This window comes from Eptesicus fuscus, chromosome 10, assembly GCF_027574615.1.
Source record: "Eptesicus fuscus isolate TK198812 chromosome 10, DD_ASM_mEF_20220401, whole genome shotgun sequence".
Lineage (NCBI taxonomy): Eukaryota > Metazoa > Chordata > Mammalia > Chiroptera > Vespertilionidae > Eptesicus > Eptesicus fuscus.
The window spans coordinates 44,589,154-44,610,977 of NC_072482.1; the positions used below are offsets into that span (position 1 = coordinate 44,589,154).

At 45.8% G+C, this 21,824-nt stretch overlaps 1 protein-coding gene across 2 annotated transcripts in view; it reads left to right on the forward strand.

The window, feature by feature from the left end:
- Nucleotides 1-21,824, forward strand: part of ORC3 (origin recognition complex subunit 3) — a 62,235-nt gene that overhangs the window by 2,772 nt on the left and 37,639 nt on the right. For both annotated transcript variants that reach the window (XM_008147216.3, XM_008147293.3), the window contains exons 2-8: nt 524-578; nt 4,072-4,169; nt 6,290-6,434; nt 8,914-9,018; nt 17,208-17,353; nt 19,518-19,648; nt 21,332-21,491. In XM_008147216.3, coding sequence (XP_008145438.1) covers nt 524-578; nt 4,072-4,169; nt 6,290-6,434; nt 8,914-9,018; nt 17,208-17,353; nt 19,518-19,648; nt 21,332-21,491 — 840 coding nt within the window. The remainder of the gene's footprint in view (nt 1-523; nt 579-4,071; nt 4,170-6,289; nt 6,435-8,913; nt 9,019-17,207; nt 17,354-19,517; nt 19,649-21,331; nt 21,492-21,824) is intronic.

A 21,824-nucleotide genomic window follows, 5' to 3' on the forward strand; every position in this document is an offset into this window, starting at 1 on the left:
ATAAACGAATATGTATTTATCAGATGAAGAAAGGTGAAACAATCATAGCCCAAATTATATATATTATTTAATATATATACCCAAATTATCTATTTCCCATCATGGTTCTAATAGTTGGAGTTTAATTAAGTAACAGATGCTTCTTTTGAGATGGAGAGCATCACTATTTTATATCTTCTTGATCTTCATTTTAATGTATACTACTAATGTTCTTCTCTAAGTTTTATAAAAATGGAATCTTTCTGCATTTAAATTTCATCAGAGTTTATTTTCTTTGTCTCTTAGATCAGGTCCCAAAGAACATAATCAAATATGAACATCCCATGAGAAGGAAGAGAAAGAAATGGATAGTCCTTGTATTGTTTAAGAATTTTCCTGCTATAACTCAGATAGAAAAGAGCTATCTTAGCACTTTAAAGAAACACCTTTTTTTAAAAAATCTGCTTATCCATAAAATACTTGGTTAACAGATTTATATGCTCCTTGGCTACTTTGACTTTATGCTTTATATTTCTTTTTATAGGGCTGTTTTGTGTTTAAGCCAAACTTCAAGAAGAGAAAGATCTCTGTGCCAATAGGTATGATGTCTTAATATCAAATTTGTTAGTTTTCTACCCCTAATTGAATTTAGTACTTGTCTAAGCGTGGCTTACAAAGGGCAAAATGAAAAGTAAATTTCCTTCAAAGGATATGTCACCATTCTTTAAAAGAGATTGTCCTAAAAATCTCAGTGGTTTTCTGGGGCAAAGTAGGGGGTATTGACTTCCAAAGGGCAATAGGGACTTTTTTTGGAGTGAGGAAAATGTTCCCTACATATGAGGGGGTGGTCACGAGAGTGCATACTTTTGTTAGGACATATCAAATGAGGATACTTAGACATAAAGAACTTTCAGTGATGTTGCTATAGTAAGTGACAGAACTGGGTTTAAACCCAAGCTGTCAGATTCTCGAATCCATTGTCTAACTATTACTTTCAAAATATGTGGTGAGTTTTTGCTTAGAACTTTTTTGTATTGAATTTCAGCTATAATTTATTAAGATTTGTATAAAGTTTTTAGTATTAGTAAACCTAATGTGTACAATTGTATAATATGAACTTTGAGGTATATAAGGTTTTTCCCATTGTGCTGATCTAAGGCCAACAGATACTGTTTTAAAATGAAAATCTTAGAGGAATTGACCCTAATTTTAAGATGGATCAGAAACAAGGAAAACATATCCAGAATTTAGCACTTGCCTTCAGTGGCTTCTGTTCTTGAAACAAGATTGCCTGAATAAGTAGGAAGATGTTTTGCATTGTGCCCACCATCTGTCTAAGAAAAGATTGGTAACTCTCCTCCTCAGTATTCTGTGGAGAGAGAAAGAGGTTGGGAGGGCTATGAGTAGGAGCAGGAGGGAACCTGCCAGCAATGAAAGCTGGTATTTATTCTGTAGCTCCTACTAGATTGATAAATGACAGAGAAGTCTTGGTAACAGGTTAACGTGTCCTACTGCTCTTGTTTTCCAATTTCTGGAAGTTTTTTTGTTATCTATTTTGATGCAGCGTTATTCAACACATAAATTCATGTCTTGATTTGCCATTTTAATATTTTATATGATTTTACTGATTTTCAAAGATGACTATTTTCATTCTGTTTAAGGCTAACTTATTCTGCTTTGTCTCTTAGTATTAGTATATCTCCTTGCTTTTTTTTTGTTTTGTTTGCATTTTTATACTATAACCTTGTCTATCATTTTACCATATGATGACTTCAATATATTCTAAGCCTTTTGATAAAAATTCTTTAAAAAAATCAATATTTGCCCCAAACTTAATCAACTATGATTAGGAGGGAAGCTCCTTAATATGAAAGAGAATTTCTATTCCAAATTCTCAGTTAACATTTAAATTTTATGGTGGAATAGTAGCAGCATTTCAGTGAAGTCAAGAACAAAATGTGTACTTTCACAAATATGTAATATCATGAAAGTTATAGCTGTTACAATAAAATACCTAGAAGTAAACAAGATTTAAGGAAGTAAAATATTGATTAAAAGAAGAGACTTATAGTATTTTTGGACGTGAATTTTTTTTTAAATATATTTTTATTGATTTCAGAGAGGAAGGAAGAGGGAGAGAGAGAAACATCAATGATAAGAGAGAATCACCGATTGGCTGCCTCCTGCACGCCTTCCCCACTGGGGATCAAGCCCACCACTGGGGCATGTGCCCTTGACCAGAATCGGATCTGGGACCCTTCAGTCTGCAGGCTGACACTCTATCCACTGAGCCAAACTGGCTAGGGCTGGACATGAATTTTTAATATATTAAAAATATATTTTCTCCCCAAATCAATCTATAGATTTTCTTTTATCCAGTCAAAATACCAGTGTAATTATTTTTTAAAAATGACAAAATTAGTTTGAAAGAATGGCTTAAATTTTTTTGAAAAAGAATGATGATGTTTTGTGGTGATGGAAAGAAGACCTGAATTTATTCAATATTAGAATGAACTACAAAGCTACAATAATTAAAGTAGTTCAGGACTGGTATGGTTAGATTCAGTAGAACAAAAGAAAAAGTTCAAAAATAGTTCCAAATGTATTTATAAGCATTTAAATTACCCCAACAAAGATGGCGGCTAATTTGCATATCAAGTCAGCGTCGAAAGAAGCCAAGAGCTGCAGAAGGGAGTAAAGCTTCGAAGAAGCAAGCAAGCCGGGGGCGGTGGGGAGAAGGGAGGAGCGAAGTCAGGGCCGGGGGCGAAGGGAAAAGCAGGTGGGCTGGTGGAGAAGGCAGGGCGGGTGACAAGGGCGGAGCGGAGGTGGGGTAGAGTGCAGCAGGAAATCCTATTGCAGGATTTTTCCTGCAACGGGAACGCTAGTGTATTTATAAGCATTTAGATGATAAGGACATCTCAAATCAGTAGAAGAAAGGAATGTTTTTCAAACTGGAAGTTTTTACATATAATCCAAGTGTGAGTCATGAAATCAATTTAGTAGGTCTTGAGAGTTTTAAAAAACAGAATAGAAAACTTTTGGTATCACATGGTAAGTATTGTTTTGTGGGACTTAGTTTTGATTTCTATTATATGTGTGTGTGTTGGATTATGATGTAAGATGTATTCCTTAACGTGGATCATGGTTTTAAAAGTTTGAAAACCACTACAACAAATGGTATTTTGATAAATGGCCAACGATTGGGAGGAAAACATTCCAAAAATATATAAAATAATGCAGACAGAATAAGTATAAGTCTGGGCTAAAACTGAATCAGTTGAACAAATGAACAAGGATAGTAGTAGTAAGAATCCTATAAAGAGGTAATATGCAAATTGATCCTCATGCCCTCATATCACAAGATGGCTGCCCCCATGTCACCACAAGATGGCCTCTCCCACATTGTCACAAAATGGCCAGCAGGGGAGGGCAGTTGGGGGCAACCAGGCCTGCAGGGGAGGGCAGTTGGGGGTGATCAGGCTGGCAGGGGAGCAGTTAGGTGTCAATCATGCCAGCAGAGGAGTGGTTAGGCGTCAATCAGGCCGCCAGGGGAGCAGTTAGGAGGCTATCAGTCTGGCAGGCAGAAGCAATTAGGGGCAATCAAGCAGGCAGGCAGGCAAGTTGCTGGAGCCAGCAGTCCCAGATTGTGAGAGGGATGTCTGACTGCCGGTTTAGGACATCCCCCGAGGGGTCCCAGATTGGAGAGGGTGCAGGCTGGGCTGAGGGACACCCCCCCCAGTACACGAATTTCATGCACCGGACCGCTAGTCATTTAATAAAGGAGAACTCAAAATAGATATATAAAGCAAAGTATACAGAGCCTTAGAATAAGAGTAAATAATGAAAATATATTTATATTAAATGTATATATTTCAAATCAAAACCATTAAATAAAAACTTAGATGTTCAGAAGTAAATGATAGAAATACATTATAAAAATTAAATAAGATATTTCACCTTACAGTACTTACAGTAAGAATTTAAGATGTATAAATAAAATTAAATATAAAAGATAATCAATGTTACCTATCACCAAATACACATACACACATATTATATAAAAAAGACATTGACTTATTTCTGTGTTTTCAGAGGAGTATTTTAATGAAGGGAAAAATGAGTCTGAGGACAGTAAGCTTCGATTTGAAACTTATCAGTTGATATGGCAGCAGATGAAATCTGAAACTGAGGTGAATACTTTTTTTAATAACTTTTCTCTAATACTGTAAATCTCATATTTGTTGTTTCTTATCTTTTTTTCCACCAGTTTACAAGAGAATTGATGAAATGTTGGTAATACTGGTTAAGCACAATCTGTATGCCCTAAAAAAATCAAAACCCTCATGTTCAAGTATTAAGCATAGCTTCAGGTACTGGAACTTACGTTTATAATGATGGTTGCTAAGGCAAGGGGCTCTTTACACATCCTCACAGCTTTGAAATGCTGGCACTGTCCAAATTATCCATTCAGTTACGCAAATAAGAAATCAAGCTCTTTCTAAACTACTTCACTCTCTCATCCTATATCCAGTTACCATGTTCTTTATATTCCAGCTCTGAAAAATTTGTCTACTATAGCAGATTCATTGTTCTAGAGCTAACAGATTTTATTTTATTTTTTTTACCAACACAGTGTTGTATATTTTTTTCTTTATTAAGGTATTACATGTGTGTCCTTATTGTCCTATTGCCCCCCACCGCCCCCCACTCATGCCCTCACCCCCCTGTTGTCTGTGTCCATTGGTTAGGCTTATATGCATGCATGCAAGTCCTTTGGTTGATCTCTCCCCCTTACCCTCACCCTTCCCTAACTTCCCTCTAAGGTTTGATTGTCTGATTGATGCTTCTCTGTCTCTGGATTTGGTATTTTTTTTTTTCATCAGTTTATGTTGTTTCTTATATTCCATAAATGAGTGAGATCATGTGATATTTATCTTTCTCTGACTGGCTTATTTCGCTTAGCGTAATGCTCTCCAGTTCCATCCATGCTGTTGCAAATGGTAAGAATTCCTTCTTTTTTACCGCAGCGTAGTATTCCATTGTGTAGATGTACCAGTTTTTAATCCACTCATCTGCTGATGGGCATTTAGGCTGTTTCCAAATCTTAGCTATGGTGAATTGTGCCGCTATGAACATAGGGGTGCTTATATCCTTTCTGATTGGTGTTTCTAGTTTCTTGGGATATATTCCTAGAAGTGTGATCACTGGGTCAAATGGGAGTTCCATTTTTAGTTTTTTGAGGAAACTCCATACTGTTCTCCACAGTGGCTACACCAGTCTTTTTTTTTTTTTTTTTTTTTTTAATGCCTTTGGGACAGTTATGTGCTTTTCAGTTTATTACTGCTTCCCACCACACTTTATTGCTTTACACCTAGTGGCTTTGCTCATTCATGTATTCCATGTGACCCTTGAAGATATTTGAGTTTGTGGTTTCCAATTTAGGTCCTCTTTATTTCTTTACCTGATTGTCATAATATCCTCTTAACTGACTCTTCAGTGTAAAACCCTTCAGATCTGCCACTAGTCCCTGTGGCACTATTGGCCAAATTAGAAAAGTCCTCCTGTCATGCAGATACAGTCTTAGGTCCTGCAACAGGGGTTTTCCAACTCCGGGGCCAACTGGCCTTCACAGGAACCCTTCCTAATTAACCCTTCCTAATCCTGATTTAATCATATCTCTACTTCAAATGTCTTCAGTGGTTCTCCCTACAGGATAAAATCTAAACGCTTTAACATCAAATATATTTTTTCTTGGTCTATCCCTTTGCTTATTTGTCCAATCTCATTCCCTACCACTTTTCATGTTCTTTATGCTTAGCTATATCTGTGGCTCTTCAGTTGTTTGGTGCTTTCTTCCTTTCCTCCTTTTCTATCCATTCATTCAAATTTCCTTTACCTACCATCACCAACTCCATCACCTGCTCTAATGCTTTGGCTCAGATATATCACCTCATCAGCTTAGGTTGGATGGTCCTACTCTTTATTCCTATATTGTCATAGCACTCTACACAACATGTTTTCATTTTAAGCGTTCTTGCTCAATTTCTTTATATTTTTTAGGGTAGGGACTATCTTTCATTTGTAAGGTGGTTAGTCAATGTTTGTTGAATGATTAAAGAGACTCTTTAATGAGGGGATCCAAAGCCCTAATCATTGGAGATTTAAAGAAAAAACTTTTTTTTTCATCATGATTGTAATTTTACATGTAATCTTTGGAATTGAATTCATGACAGTTTTCTTTCCCAAATTTTGAAAGACACATCAGATTATTGCTAATTATAATCCATAAAATTTTGTGTGTTCTGTGTAGCAAATGCAAGAGGAATTAAATAAAAACCTGTTTGACAGTTTAATCAAATTTCTACAAAAGTCTCATTCTGGATTCCAGAAGAATTCAAGAGACTGGGGCTGTCAAATAAAACTAAGAGAAATTCCAACTGCTGCTCTTATTCTAGGTATGTACAGGTTTGTTGTTTTTTAAAATTGGTGGCTCTGTTTTTGAGAATAGTGGGGAATAATCTGTTCTGGTAAACCTGTTTTTTCTCTCTCGTTTACAGAATTAAAACAATTATATTTTGTTAGGCATAATTTCAAAACCAATAAAAGTTCATACGTCTATAAATTAGAAGAAATTGATTTGGGTTAGCTAGTACCCTCATCAACTTTCTGTCTGAAAAAATGAAGGGGAAATATATATGTTACTCTTTTCTTTAGTTATATTATGAAAGTAGATGAGATTTGAATTTGGTAATAAAGAAACCAGCAGTATATTAAAAGATTTTATTTTTATATCCTTTTTATCATTTCTTCAGTGCATTTATTCTATGACTTTAATTTTATTTCCTTATTTATAGTTTTTAAATATTTGATTGTTTCATAATATTGTATTAATAGTAATTGTTTAAAAGAATTTTGGATGAATTATATATAAACTGCTTTCAGACTATAGGTTGTAAATTTCTTAGTTACTTAAATTTCTATCATTAACATTCAATTTTAACCAAATATCTGGCTTGCAGGTAATGGAAAAATTTTCTTTGAAATATTAGCAGGTTTTTTTTCTTTTCATTTTGTTTAAAGTGTACTGCCTAATACTGTTAATTATCTACCTGATATTCAGGGCAGTACTTCTCAAACTTTCATGTTCCTAAAAATAACCTCTAGGGGATCTTAGTAAATGAAAAATTTCACTAATAAGTCTGGGGCAGGGCCTAAAATGCTGCATTTCTAATAGGCCTCTATCTGATGCCCATACTGCTGATCCCAGGACCACTCTGAGTAATAAGACTTTGTGGAATGATTTTAAAATGCTGTGGATCAGCCGAAACCGATTTGGCTCAGTGGATAGAGCGTCAGCCTGCGGACTGAAAGGTCCCAGGTTCGATTCCGGTCAAGGGCATGTACCTTGGTTGCAGGCACATTCCCAGTGGGGGGTGTGCAGGAGGCAGCTGATCGATGTTTCTCTCCCATCGATGTTTCTGACTCTCTATCCCTCTCTCTTCCTCTCTGTAAAAAATCAATAAAAATAAAATAAAAATAAAATGCTGTGGATCAGCTTTTCAGTGCAACCTGCCAGTTAATTTGAAAACCCCTTCCATTATGGATGAGAAACTGAAGCCCAGTGATGGCTGGCTTGTACTGTTGGGTGCTTTCTTTCTCTATTGCCATGTTATAGTAATTGGAGTGGGAGAAACACGATCAAGAGGGATGGCCTGATAGGTTGTTGTGAGAGCACTGTTTAAATCCCTTCTCTGCCTAGTGCCAAAAGGAGAAAAGAAGCTAATGGAAATCATGTGTTTGAAAGTCAGTAGTTTGAGGAGAACATTTTTCCAGTTAAAGATGCTGATTATCTTGTTTCCAATAGACAAGTGCGTTATCTTAAGGAACATAGTGTTAAATAGTTTACAAAGTCAGTCAGACAAGATAAGCCAGTGCTTTACTGCTTTACTAAACTCCTAAATTTGTTCAGAGATGTAGTATCATAAACATAGACCGTGATGCATGCTAGGAATATCATTTTGACACTTAAAAAAAATCTGTACTCAAAGTTACTTAAGCACATTGCACAGTTTCTATTTTCTGTAAGGTATATGTGTATTTATTTATTTATTTATTTTAGTGTATGTCTGTTTAAAAATATCCTGCCAACAGTTTTGTTTGTTGCCTCTCCTAGGAAAAAAATGTTGACTCTTGGTGGTCTGGATGATTCTGAACTTTTCTTGCAAGCAGTTGAAGGTTTATAGTAGCAAGCCTCAAGTAGTTTCAGGATGTCTGCTGCTGGCATCTGCCTAAGTGCCAAAGCTCTTTCTAGAAAGCACAGATTGGGACCTTAGGGAAGTTACCAGTTAATAGAATTTTTTCCAAAGTAGTGGGAAGTTTTCACTCAATTCTGATAACTGCATGCAGAGCACTAAAATTCTGATGTGTGGAAATGAGAATCTGAATTTAGTAAATACCTAAAGGACCAAAAACTATAATTTGGTTTTAGACTCTTTCCTTAGAAATCAGTTTAGTGTACACTTTACCTATTATATTTACTACTGTGATCATAAATAATATTACTGATTGGATTCTCCTCAGGTGTTAAGTGAGGGTCACAGTAAGACTGGAATCCATAGTCTTTATTTTTGAGTAATTATTTTAAAGAGCTCTTAATGAATGTGACAAAGAAATGAAATGTTTTCAAGGGTCAACTACACATCCCCAGTAATTTTTATTTTAAAGAGAAATTGTGCTAAATATCTTTCCTAACAAGTATAGTGTGTGCCTCTAGATAGCTAGTATTACTGGAGATCTCTTCGTTATGTAGTGTGTTGTTTTATTAATCATGTAAAATTACTTTTACTTAGCAATTCACTTGACATGTTAAATAGCTTTTGTTGTTAAATTATTAATAATAAAAATGATGGTGTAATATGATGTATAATCCCATAGGTGTGAATGTAACAGATCATGAATTTACATTCAGAAGTCTAACAGAAGCCGTTCAGAATAATGTCACTCCATATGTAGTTAAATTGCAAGCTAGAGACTGTCCAGGTAAAGTATAAATGCTTTAATAACCTTGGTGAGATGTTATCAATTTCTTCGGCCCTTGTCTCCATCTTTCTTTGTGTATCTCTCCATATCTGTCTGTCTGTGTCTCTCAAGCTTTCTTCATCCCTTTTTATTTGTGGGAAGAGTACGGTACTATATTTTGGCAGGGTGAAGTTTAGTGCCTCCCAAGTTGCAGGAGTCTTTGACACTATTCCAGCCCTACTCCTGCCATATAGCTTCACTGCCAGTAATAGTCCAGGCATTTCGAGTTGGAATGTTTGGGACAGAGAGCTAAGAATTGAGGAATTGGGAGTTCTTACTTAGCCCAAAAGAGAATAGACTACATAGGCTCATATTTATAGGCTCAAATAATCTTATTGTTCCATTTTGAAAGGCCACCATTGGTAAAAATGGTCCATTGTCAGAGCTTACCTTGTGTATCTGAAGCCATTAAATAAATCATAAAGGATGTAGACACTAAGAGTAAAATGTGCTTAGATTTGGATTGATGTGCTTTATATTTACTTTCATATTCATAAATTGATTGTAATGAAGTAAAAGCCTAAAATTGATTGTAATGAAGTAAAAGCCTTCCTTAAAGTCATCTTTAAAAGTGACTTTAAGGAAGGAGAAAAGATGGCGGCGGAGGTGAAAGGCTGATCTGTTGCCTCGCATGGCAGTTTCGGAAATACAACTGAAACATGGACTGCTGAGGGTGGCGACTGCTGCTCGCGTCTCCCCAGACCGGGCAGCTGCTCCCCTCAGTCATTACCGCAGCCGGGGCCATGGGCTCGTGGGGGCCGCGGCTGCTGTGGTGGCGGCCGCGGACTCCGCGCAGCGGCTCTCAGTGAAGAAAGAGACCATCTTTCTGCAGGAGGGGCTCACCCGCGCCACCGACCTGGCCGAGCTGCGCACTGAGATCCTCGGGGCCCCGGACGCCGCCAACACCAATTTGGAGGATTATTAAGAGATCTCATCTTACTTTCAAGTCCTCTAGCCATTTTGACGGAGGAGAATCAAGAGGATGGCTGGGCCGCGCGCAGCGGTTTCAGGGGCGAGACTGGAGGACGGAGCGTCTGCAGCCCAGAACTACAGGAGAGATTTACAGCTAAGAGGGAAGAGGAAACCAGCGAAATCGGAGGGGACAAGGTGCGGAGGCGCGTGGCTCGGGCTGGTGGCGGGGGAAAGGGGCTTTTGTTCCAAACTTAGGGGAGATTAGCTCTCCATCACCCTGAAATCCAGCTTCTGGGGACCCGCGGGAGACCCAGATGCCTGCGGGGAGAGGCGGGACTCTTGTGGAGGTGCGCCCAGCAATCAGTGTTTGCTGCGCTAGAGCGCGGAATGAGGGGACTTAGAAACTTGGAAGGCAGAAGGAGCAGATTCGCAGCCATTGTGGCTCGCCGCACCATGGACTGTTGGCGCCCTGAGACCCCGCCCCACCCTGGGACCCGTCCCGCCCTGAGACCCGCCCCGCCCTGGGACCCGCCCCGCACGTTTTGAAGACCCGCCCCGCAAGTCTTGCAGGCACACCTATGCTCCAAGCAACGGCTTATGCATGTGGGTGGCCTGCCCTCTGGCAGCGGACCAGATAAACTGCTGTTCTAGTCGGACTGCTCCAGGGCCACTCAGACAGAAGGAGGAAACTACAGTTCTTGCTGTAATCCCTGCTGAGTGCCTAAGGCAGTGGCTGATCTACGCCCCATTGGGGACCCAGAAACGAGGGCATCTGGTGGTCTGTGGGAAATGACACCAGACTTCAACCACGCACATAAGGGACAAATCCAACAGGCAGATTCAGTGAGCGCCAAAGCCTTGCTGCACCAAGACCCGGCCCATAGAAGAGTCTCCTGCACAGCAACTCTTCCTTTATAGACAAAGAGAGCCCTCCCGGTGGCACCAGCAACAATCAAGACTTAACTATACAAGGGAGGACCGGGATGGAGACATAGGGCGGAGGCCTGGATGTTGCCTGCCACAACAACTTTGAGGCTGCGACGGGAGAGCGGAACAGACACCACCCAAAACCACCGTAGGGCTGGCTGAGTGGATGCTCTGCAGCTAGAATAAGAGGGGTATGCGGGATGATGCTGATGCAGATGACCCAAGGACCACACTTTGGGAACTGCGGCTTGGGCGACGCAGGGGCGACCTGGAGCGTGCTCGGCGCAGTCCCCCCGGCGGTCTCTGGCTGAGGGGGCGGCTCCACTTGCTGCCGAGCACGGACAGTCGGGCCCCTGTGAGACGTGGGGTGGGGGACTCCGCGCTTGCTGGCCTCCGAGTCCTTCAGGAATTTCGGTGCCCCGGGGGCGGCCGGGTGCGCATGCTCGGCGACCAGCCGCCACTGTGGACCCAGGAGCCGGCGCGGTGACGCCGGGCCGGCCCGCCGCCCCGCACCGGGCGCACCGGAACTTTGCCGAGCAGCCGCCCGACGAGTTCTGCGGCAGCCGTCCTGGAGCTCTGGCAGGATGGCCGGGGAGGTTGCTGGGGGGGGGGGGTTGACCGGCGGGAATTGGGATCGGGAGGACGGGGCCCCGCTGGGACCCGGGTGCGGGCGGGGTTGCGCGCCTCTGGGCTCGGGAGTGGTCGCGCGCCTCCGGGTATGGGTGGGGCCTCGCGTCCCTGGGTCTGGGTGGGGCCACGTGCCCCTGGCTCCAGGTGAGGCCGGATTCCGGGTCCGGGTGAGGCCAAGCGCCCCTGGGTCTGGAAGAGGCCAAGCGCCCCTGGGTCCGGGTGAGACCATGTGTCCCAGGATCCGGGGGAGGCCTCGTGCACCTAGGTCCAAGTGAGTCCACGCACCCCTGGGTCCGGGCGAGATCATGTGTCCCTGGATCCGGGTGGGGCCTCTTGCATCTAGGCCCGGGTGGGGCCGCGTACCCCTGGGCCTGGGGGAGGCCAGGCGTCCCTGGATCCGGGTGAGACCATGTGTCCCTGGATCCGGGTGAGGCCTCGTGCACCTAGGCCCGGGTGAGGCCACGTGTCCCTGGATCTGGGAGAGGCCAAGCGTCCCTGGGTCTGGGCGAGACCATGTGTCCCTGGATCCGAGTGAGGCCTCGTGCACCTAGGCCCGGGTGAGGCCACGTGCCCCTGGGGCTGGGAGAGGCCACGCACCCCTGGGTCCGGGCGTGACCATGTGTCCCTGGATCCGGGTGAGGCCTCATACACCTAGGCCCGGGTGAGGCCACGTGCCCCTGGGTCTGGGAGAGGCCAAGGGTCCCTGGGTCCGGGTGAGGCCATGTGTCCCTGGATCTGGGTTTGGCCTCATGCACCTAGGCTCAGGTGAGGCCACGTGCCCCTGGGGCTGGGAAAGGCCACGCACCCCTGGGTCCGGGTGAGACCATGTGTCCCTGGATCTGGGTGAGGCCTCGTACACCTAGGCCCGGGTGAGGCCACGTGCCCCTGGGTCTTGGGGAGGCCAAGCGTCCCTGGGTCCGGGTGAGACCATGTGTCCCTGGATCCGGGTGAGGCCTCGTGCACCTAGGTCCAGGTGAGGCCACGTGCCCCTGGGTGTGAGAGAGGCCACGCGCACCTGGGTCCGGGCGAGACCATGTGTCCCTGGATCCGGGTGAGGCCTCGTGCACCTAGGCCCGGGTGAAGACACGTGCCCCTGGGTCTGGGGGAGGCCAAGCGTCCCTGGGTCCGGGTGAGACCATGTGTCCCTGGATCCGGGTGAGGCCTCATGCACCTAGGTCCAGGTGAGGCCACGTGCCCCTGGGTCTGAGAGAGGCCACGCACCCCTGGGTCCGGGCGAGACCATGTGTCCCTGGATCCGGATGAGGCCTCGTACACCTAGGCCCGGGTGAAGCCACGTGCTCCTGGGTCTGGGAGAGGCCAAGCGTCCCTGGGTCCGGGTGAGACCATGTGTCCCTGGATCCGGGTGAGGCCTTGTGCACCTAGGCCCGGGTGAGGCCACGTGCCCCTGGGGCTGGGAGAGGCCAAGTGTCCCTAGGTCCGGGTGAGACCACGTGTCCCTGGATCCGGGTGAGACCTCGTGCACCTATGCCCGGGTGAGGCCACGTGCCCTTGGGTCTTGGGGAGGCCAAGCGTCCCTGGGTCCGGGCGAGACCATGTGTCCCTGGATCCGGGTGAGGCCTCGTGCACCTAGGCCCGGGTGAGGCCACGTGCCCCTGGGTCTGGGAGAGGCCAAGCGTCCCTGGGTCCGGGCGAGACCATGTGTCCCTGGATCCGGGTGAGGCCTCGTGCACCTACGCCCGGGTGAGGCCACGTGCCCCTGGGTCTGGGAGAGGCCAAGCGTCCCTGGGTCCGGGTGAGACCATGTGTCCCTGGATCCGGGTGAGGCCTCGTGCACCTACGCCCGGGTGAGGCCACGTGCCCCTGGGTCTGGGAGAGGCCAAGCGTCCCTGGGTCCGGGCTAGAGCATGAGTCCCTGTATCCGGGTGAGGCCTCATGCACCTAGGTCCAGGTGAGGCCACGTGCCCCTAGGTCTGAGAGAGGCCACGCACCCCTGGGTCCGGGCGAGACCATGTGTCCCTGGATCCGGGTGAGGCCTCGTACACCTAGGCCCGGGTGAGGCCACGTGCTCCTGGGTCTGGGAGAGGCCAAGCGTCCCTGGGTCCGGGTGAGACCATGTGTCCCTGGATCCGGGTGAGGCCTTGTGCACCTAGGCCCGGGTGAGGCCACGTGCCCCTGGGGCTGGGAGAGGCCAAGTGTCCCTAGGTCCGGGTGAGACCACGTGTCCCTGGATCCGGGTGAGACCTCGTGCACCTATGCCCGGGTGAGGCCACGTGCCCCTGGGTCTTGGGGAGGCCAAGCGTCCCTGGGTCCGGGCGAGACCATGTGTCCCTGGATCCGGGTGAGGCCTCGTGCACCTAGGCCCGGGTGAGGCCACGTGCCCCTGGGTCTGGGAGAGGCCAAGCGTCCCTGGGTCCGGGCGAGACCATGTGTCCCTGGATCCGGGTGAGGCCTCGTGCACCTAGGCCCGGGTGAGGCCACGTGCCCCTGGGTCTGGGAGAGGCCAAGCGTCCCTGGGTCCGGGCGAGACCATGTGTCCCTGGATCCGAGTGAGGCCTCGTGCACCTAGGCCCGGTGAGGCCACGTGCCCCTGGGGCTGGGAGAGGCCACGCACCCCTGGGTCCGGGCGAGACCATGTGTCCCTGGATCCGGGTGAGGCCTCGTACACCTAGGCCCGGGTGAGGCCACGTGCCCCTGGGTCTGGGAGAGGCCAAGGGTCCCTGGGTCCGGGTGAGACCATGTGTCCCTGGATCTGGGTTTGGCCTCATGCACCTAGGCTCAGGTGAGGCCACGTGCCCCTGGGGCTGGGAAAGGCCACGCACCCCTGGGTCCGGGTGAGACCATGTGTCCCTGGATCTGGGTGAGGCCTCGTACACCTAGGCCCGGGTGAGGCCACGTGCCCCTGGGTCTTGGGGAGGCCAAGCGTCCCTGGGTCCGGGTGAGACCATGTGTCCCTGGATCCGGGTGAGGCCTCGTGCACCTAGGTCCAGGTGAGGCCACGTGCCCCTGGGTGTGAGAGAGGCCACGCGCACCTGGGTCCGGGCGAGACCATGTGTCCCTGGATCCGGGTGAGGCCTCGTGCACCTAGGCCCGGGTGAAGACACGTGCCCCTGGGTCTGGGGGAGGCCAAGCGTCCCTGGGTCCGGGTGAGACCATGTGTCCCTGGATCCGGGTGAGGCCTCATGCACCTAGGTCCAGGTGAGGCCACGTGCCCCTGGGTCTGAGAGAGGCCACGCACCCCTGGGTCCGGGCGAGACCATGTGTCCCTGGATCCGGATGAGGCCTCGTACACCTAGGCCCGGGTGAAGCCACGTGCTCCTGGGTCTGGGAGAGGCCAAGCGTCCCTGGGTCCGGGTGAGACCATGTGTCCCTGGATCCGGGTGAGGCCTTGTGCACCTAGGCCCGGGTGAGGCCACGTGCCCCTGGGGCTGGGAGAGGCCAAGTGTCCCTAGGTCCGGGTGAGACCACGTGTCCCTGGATCCGGGTGAGACCTCGTGCACCTATGCCCGGGTGAGGCCACGTGCCCTTGGGTCTTGGGGAGGCCAAGCGTCCCTGGGTCCGGGCGAGACCATGTGTCCCTGGATCCGGGTGAGGCCTCGTGCACCTAGGCCCGGGTGAGGCCACGTGCCCCTGGGTCTGGGAGAGGCCAAGCGTCCCTGGGTCCGGGCGAGACCATGTGTCCCTGGATCCGGGTGAGGCCTCGTGCACCTACGCCCGGGTGAGGCCACGTGCCCCTGGGTCTGGGAGAGGCCAAGCGTCCCTGGGTCCGGGTGAGACCATGTGTCCCTGGATCCGGGTGAGGCCTCGTGCACCTACGCCCGGGTGAGGCCACGTGCCCCTGGGTCTGGGAGAGGCCAAGCGTCCCTGGGTCCGGGCTAGAGCATGAGTCCCTGTATCCGGGTGAGGCCTCATGCACCTAGGTCCAGGTGAGGCCACGTGCCCCTAGGTCTGAGAGAGGCCACGCACCCCTGGGTCCGGGCGAGACCATGTGTCCCTGGATCCGGGTGAGGCCTCGTACACCTAGGCCCGGGTGAGGCCACGTGCTCCTGGGTCTGGGAGAGGCCAAGCGTCCCTGGGTCCGGGTGAGACCATGTGTCCCTGGATCCGGGTGAGGCCTTGTGCACCTAGGCCCGGGTGAGGCCACGTGCCCCTGGGGCTGGGAGAGGCCAAGTGTCCCTAGGTCCGGGTGAGACCACGTGTCCCTGGATCCGGGTGAGACCTCGTGCACCTATGCCCGGGTGAGGCCACGTGCCCCTGGGTCTTGGGGAGGCCAAGCGTCCCTGGGTCCGGGCGAGACCATGTGTCCCTGGATCCGGGTGAGGCCTCGTGCACCTAGGCCCGGGTGAGGCCACGTGCCCCTGGGTCTGGGAGAGGCCAAGCGTCCCTGGGTCCGGGCGAGACCATGTGTCCCTGGATCCGGGTGAGGCCTCGTGCACCTAGGCCCGGGTGAGGCCACGTGCCCCTGGGTCTGGGAGAGGCCAAGCGTCCCTGGGTCCGGGCGAGACCATGTGTCCCTGGATCCGGGTGAGGCCTCGTGCACCTACGCCCGGGTGAGGCCACGTGCCCCTGGGTCTGGGAGAGGCCAAGCGTCCCTGGGTCCGGGTGAGACCATGTGTCCCTGGATCCGGGTGAGGCCTCGTGCACCTACGCCCGGGTGAGGCCACGTGCCCCTGGGTCTGGGAGAGCCCAAGCGTCCCTGGGTCCGGGTGAGACCATGTGTCCCTTGATCCGGGTGAGGCCACGTGCCCCTTAGTCCGGGTGAAGCCGTGCCCCTGGGTTCGCCGAGACCAAACCAGAGGGAGTCGGACCTCCGTTACCACCATTGGTCCACCATCCAGAGCTGAGGGGTCAGTGCTGACATGTACAGATAAGGAACTGGTGGACATTGAAATTGGGTCTCAAAAGAACTGTTGGTCCAGAAAGAAACTCACTACAGACTGATCCATCTGCCTGTCAACATAACTATTATTGCTCGTCTCACATTCAGTTCTCATAAGTATATATCTAGTGACATATGATCTCGCTCATCTAGGGGAAATGATGAACAACATAGACTGAGGAACAAGAACAGAACCAGAAGCAAGGAGGCATCGATCGGACTATCGGGCCTCAGAGGGAGGATAGGGGAGGGTAGGGGGAGGGTGGGGAGAGGGGGAGAGTTCAACCAAAGGACTTGTGTGCATGCATATGAGCCTATCCAACGGTTAAGTTCAACAGGGGGTTGGGGCATGCGTGGGGAGGGGTGGATGGGAATGGGGGGATGAGGACAAATATGTGACACCTTAATCAATAAAGAAATTTAAAAAAAAATAAAAAATAAAAAATAAAAGTGACTTTAAGGAAGATTTGTAATCGGTAAAATAACTTATGTAAATAACACTTTTGGTCTTTTAAAACATTTTGCTGTCCAGAAGTAATTTAAATATATATTATTCCTAACATAATTAATAGTGTTCATAGTTATACATTTATTTAGGTAACACTTTTATTATAGACAATACAAATAAACTTTGGCCTAGTGTTAGTCTCAATTAATGAAATTTCAATATTAAGGAGAATACTAATGAACACTAATAGTTAATATGCTAAACGTTATGCTAGTTAATGTTAAGTATAGAAAACACATTCTACTCAAATAATGTAAATCTACTGATCAAGAAGTTTCAGTTGTTTTAGATTTGCTTTAAGGAGAGAGAAACTTTCTTACCTTTTATTTATTGTAGATATGAAACATTTTTTGCAAAAGCTGTTCTCACAGTTGACGGACTGCCGTGTAGATATGGAATCCAAAGAGGAGGAAAAAGATATCCAGAAAAAGACACATTGTTCAATGGATTCTCTTTCCAGTTGGTATATGAATGTCACACAGGTAAATGTACACTGATAATTTTCTCCTAGGAAATTGGCATATGATTGAAGAGGCTTGGGATTATATTAAGCATAGTGCTATTTTGTTCTAATAAGGATATGCTTCTGTAGCACTAGCTGTTAATTTAATAGTAGCTTCTTTTATCAGTATGCAGCCTACATCCTGGTAAAAGTTTAGGTTCCTACAAGGCCATTTTATTTGTGGGAGAATGTCATCTAGTGACAGAAACAGCATTTGGAATTGGTTCTGCTGCAGATTTTATCTCTGTAACAATGTCTATAATCCTATATAATAAAGGGGTAATATGCAAATTGACCCTCACGCTCCCATGTCACTAGATGGCTGCCCCCAAATTGTCACAAGATGGCTGGCAGGGGAGGGCAGTTGGGGGTGACCAGGCCTGCAGGGGAGGCGGTTGGGGGCAACCAGGCCTGCAGGGGAGGGCAGTTGGGGGCAACCAGGCTGGCAAGGAAGGGAAGTTAGGGGTGACCGGGCCAGCAGGGGAGGGTAGTTAAGGGTGACCAGGCCAGGAGGGGAAGGCAGTTGGGGGTGATTGGGCTGGCAGGGGAGCAGTTAGGTGTCAATCATGCCTGCAGGGGAGCAGTTAGGTGTCAATCAGGCCGGCAGGGGAGCGGTTAGGTGTCAATCATGCTGGCAGGCAGAGTGGTTAGGGGCAGTCAGGCAGCCAGGCAGGTGAGTGGTTAGGAGCCAGCAGTGCCAGATTGTGAGAGGGATATCTGACTGCTGGTTTAGGACATCCCCCAAGGGGTACCAGATTGGAGAGGGTGCAGGCTGGGCTGAGGGACACCCCCTCCTCCTCCCCAATGCACGAATTTTGTGCACCGGGCCTCTAGTGTTAATATATTATCTCATAGGTTCCTCAATATTTGCTTTTGTGCAGTAGAACCATGCTATCAGTATCTATTATCAACTTAGTCCGATGAGAAATAGCCATAGGTATATATTTTTAAGAATTTTAATTAGTTCCATATTTAGAATTCTTAGGGAGTAAATGCTCTCTAAGTAAAGTGTAAAAGTATATTCAACAAACAGATAAATAAAAAGAAATTTCATTCTACCATGTTAGTCTCTGGTGAAAATGAATAACTTAAGTGATTCATGGGTAATTGGTACCATAAAACTATAGCCTTAGTTTATGATGCTGTGTAGCCAGATAGTATGGGAAAAAATACTGTATTGACATTTTTTGATGAATGTATTTGCTGATGTCATCATAAGTGAAGCTTTCTTGTGCAATATGTAGGTATCAAATTGGGTCTAATGCTTACTGCAGTATCTTAATTTGATCCAGAGTTTTAGATTTTTTTGTTGTGGTTATTAATCCTCACTTAAGGATATTTTCTCATTGATTTTTAGAGAAAGTGGAAGGGAAGGGGAGAGACAGAAACATCAATGAGAAACACATCGATTGGGTGCCTCCTGCATGTGTTTCATGGGAGGTTGGGAGAGACGGAGGGAGGGAAGAAGAGAGAGAGAAAGAGAGAAGCATCGATGTATGAAACATTGATAGGTTGCCTTCTGTATGCCCCCACTGAGGAATGAACCTGCAACTTATGTATGTGCCCTAACCAGAAATCTAACCCACAACCTTTCAGTGCACGGGATAACACTCCAACCAACTGAGCCTCAATGGCCAGGTCAGAATTTTAGATTTTGTAGAAATTAAATGCTGTCTGCAATTTAAAAGATTGGGATTGGACTAGATGATAATTTAAGATGCTTTTCAACTTGAAATTTTACAGTAGCAGAGCTGGGTTATTCATTATGCATTCTAATTTAAAAATACTAGTTCTCACCTTAAAGCAAAGGAAAATATGACATTCTACCAACAGAAAAATAAATTTTATAGCGAATGTTCTCTTCTCCCTATGCTTTTTGTTCATTTTTTCAGATAGCAGAAAATATAAATATTTCTTAAGAGTTATAGATTTTACTGGACCTTTTTCTTCTTGGTTATTATTCCCATGTCAAATGGAAAGATTCTGCTAATAAATGTTGGAATGAGTTGCTATTTAATATGTGGGAGAAATAAAAAACACACACTGTTACTGTGAAATATAAAGGAAGAGAGATCTACAGGTATAACATTGTTTGGTTGGTAAGGCTTACCTTTTAACTCCTTCTTTCCACAATGGCTTAAAAGAAGACAGACCTAGGAAAGCCACGGAAAAAGAGGATTTCTAGCCAATGGCAGTCTCCTCCTGTTGTGCTTATCTTAAAGGATATGGAAAGCTTCACCACAAAAGTACTCCAAGACTTCATAATTATCAGCAGGTAGATGTTGTATCACCTGGTTTTTGCATAAAATTTCTTTTATTAAGAAAATATACCATGTTTAACTTAAAAAACAACCTTTTTCAGAGAAAATGAATGGCAATTTAATCTTTATTTTAATACCAAAAGGATGGAAAGCAAGATGATTTCAAATTCCTTATAATTGAATGTTCAAAGACCTCCTATCAGATTTTCATTTGCTTTTTGGCCAAAGAATGAGAATCAAAAGACAAAAATTAGCCAATTTTAAATTAGCATGATAAGGCAGTATAGAATATAATTTCTCTCTCACCAAAATTGTCTGTCTCTTACTCGCACCTTGAATGTATAAAGTACTGCAGATTGAGATGTTGTCAGCTATTATTTTCTGTTACCTCTCCACCAAGTTAGCCCTACTGTTTGAGTTAGCTCTACTGAGCAAGAATGTTTTCTAAATAATATTATCCTATCTAATAAAGAGGGAATATACTAATTGACCCTCACACCGTCGCAAAGATGGCGGCACCCACAACCAATAAGGAGGGAATATGCTAATTGACTGCCACACCCTCAAAGATGGCGGCACCCACAGCCAATAAGGAGGGAATATACTAATTGACTGCCACACCTTCAAAGATGGCGGTGCCCACAGCCAACAAGAAGGGAATATGATAATTGTCTGCCATGCCCTCAAAGATGGCAGCACCCACAGCCACAAGATGGTGGCGTCCAGTCCCCTCAGCCCCGCTGGGGTGGCAGGTGATAATGTCTTTTTTCCCCACTGAAACTAAGAGTTCTAGATCCTAAGACTTTTCTTAATGCTAATACTGAATAGTGTAATATACCGGAAAAATGTACAGTATAGAATAGTGATGGAAAAGCTCTACTCTCTTGAAGTTCAGGCTTGTGACTACTTTTACCATCAAAAGTAAGGAAAAATAACTTAAAACAGTAACAGAGTCCATGCAATACTCCTATGGTGGTAGAACTGTATACAGCTATACTATGAAAAGCAATAGCTAACAGGAGGGAGCAAGCAAGATCATCAGCCTTGTTACACAGGACTAACCTGCAGTAGCTCTCAAGGAGAGAACTGTTTTACTCTGGGGAAGTCATTTGAGTTCCTGTTGGTAATGCTAAGAATCAATCATATTCAATAAGTTTGAGTTAAGGATGAGAGGAAAGGATGTAACATATTTTAGTAATGTCCACTAAAACTATATCTTTGAAATGTGTCTGTTAGAAATGTCCATAAATAGAATAAGTTACCTTGAAAATTAGTGATCTTCATGCCACTGAACTCTTAAAGCATAGGCTGGATAACTAACTCTAAGGAAGACTGTAAGTGGGACTCAAATTTTGGGTGAGAGGTTAAATTGTATGGTATCTTACACCTATTCTAACACTTGAGATTGTGTAACTGTAGAGGGAGGCACTTGATCTCTCTGGACCTCTGTGTTCTCATTGATAAAATGAGAGGAACCATTAATAGCTTGATTTCAGAGCTAGAATGTCTGGTAAATAACTATTTTAATGTTATTTAACAGAGGAAAATGAGTGGCCTAGCAAATTTTAGTATCTATAATGATACTCCTTACCAGTGTCTTATAAAGTAGGCATAAAAATAAAGGCCTTATTGAAAAATGATATATTGAAATATATTTGCTAAAGAAATCCCACTTCTGTATTTTTTTTTTAAACTAGTCAGCATCTACATGAATTTCCACTAATACTCATTTTTGGAATTGCCACATCTCCTGTTATCATCCATCGGTTGCTTCCTCATGCAGTATCATCTCTGTTGTGTATAGAAATATTCCAATCTTTGTCTTGCAAGGAGCACCTGACTACAGTAATTGATAAGGTAAAAATAAAAAAAAAATTTACCAGTGAAATAGGATGAAAGAAAATTGCCAAGAATAGATTATAAATATAAATGTTAATGATAAATTTCTGCATCTCTTCAGAGTATGATATTGAACATATTCCTTCACATATTTTAATATTTTTATTTAATGATTTTGTGGTATAGTATTGCTTCTTGAGATAAAAAAGGTAAGATTTATGAAAAAATTATATCTATCAATCTATAGCTATCAATCAGTTATTACTCAGTGGAAAATTATTGGTTTTAAAAATAAATTTTTACAGAATTTAATGTCTTCCTGGTAACAGTAACAATGTTTTGACTCTTACA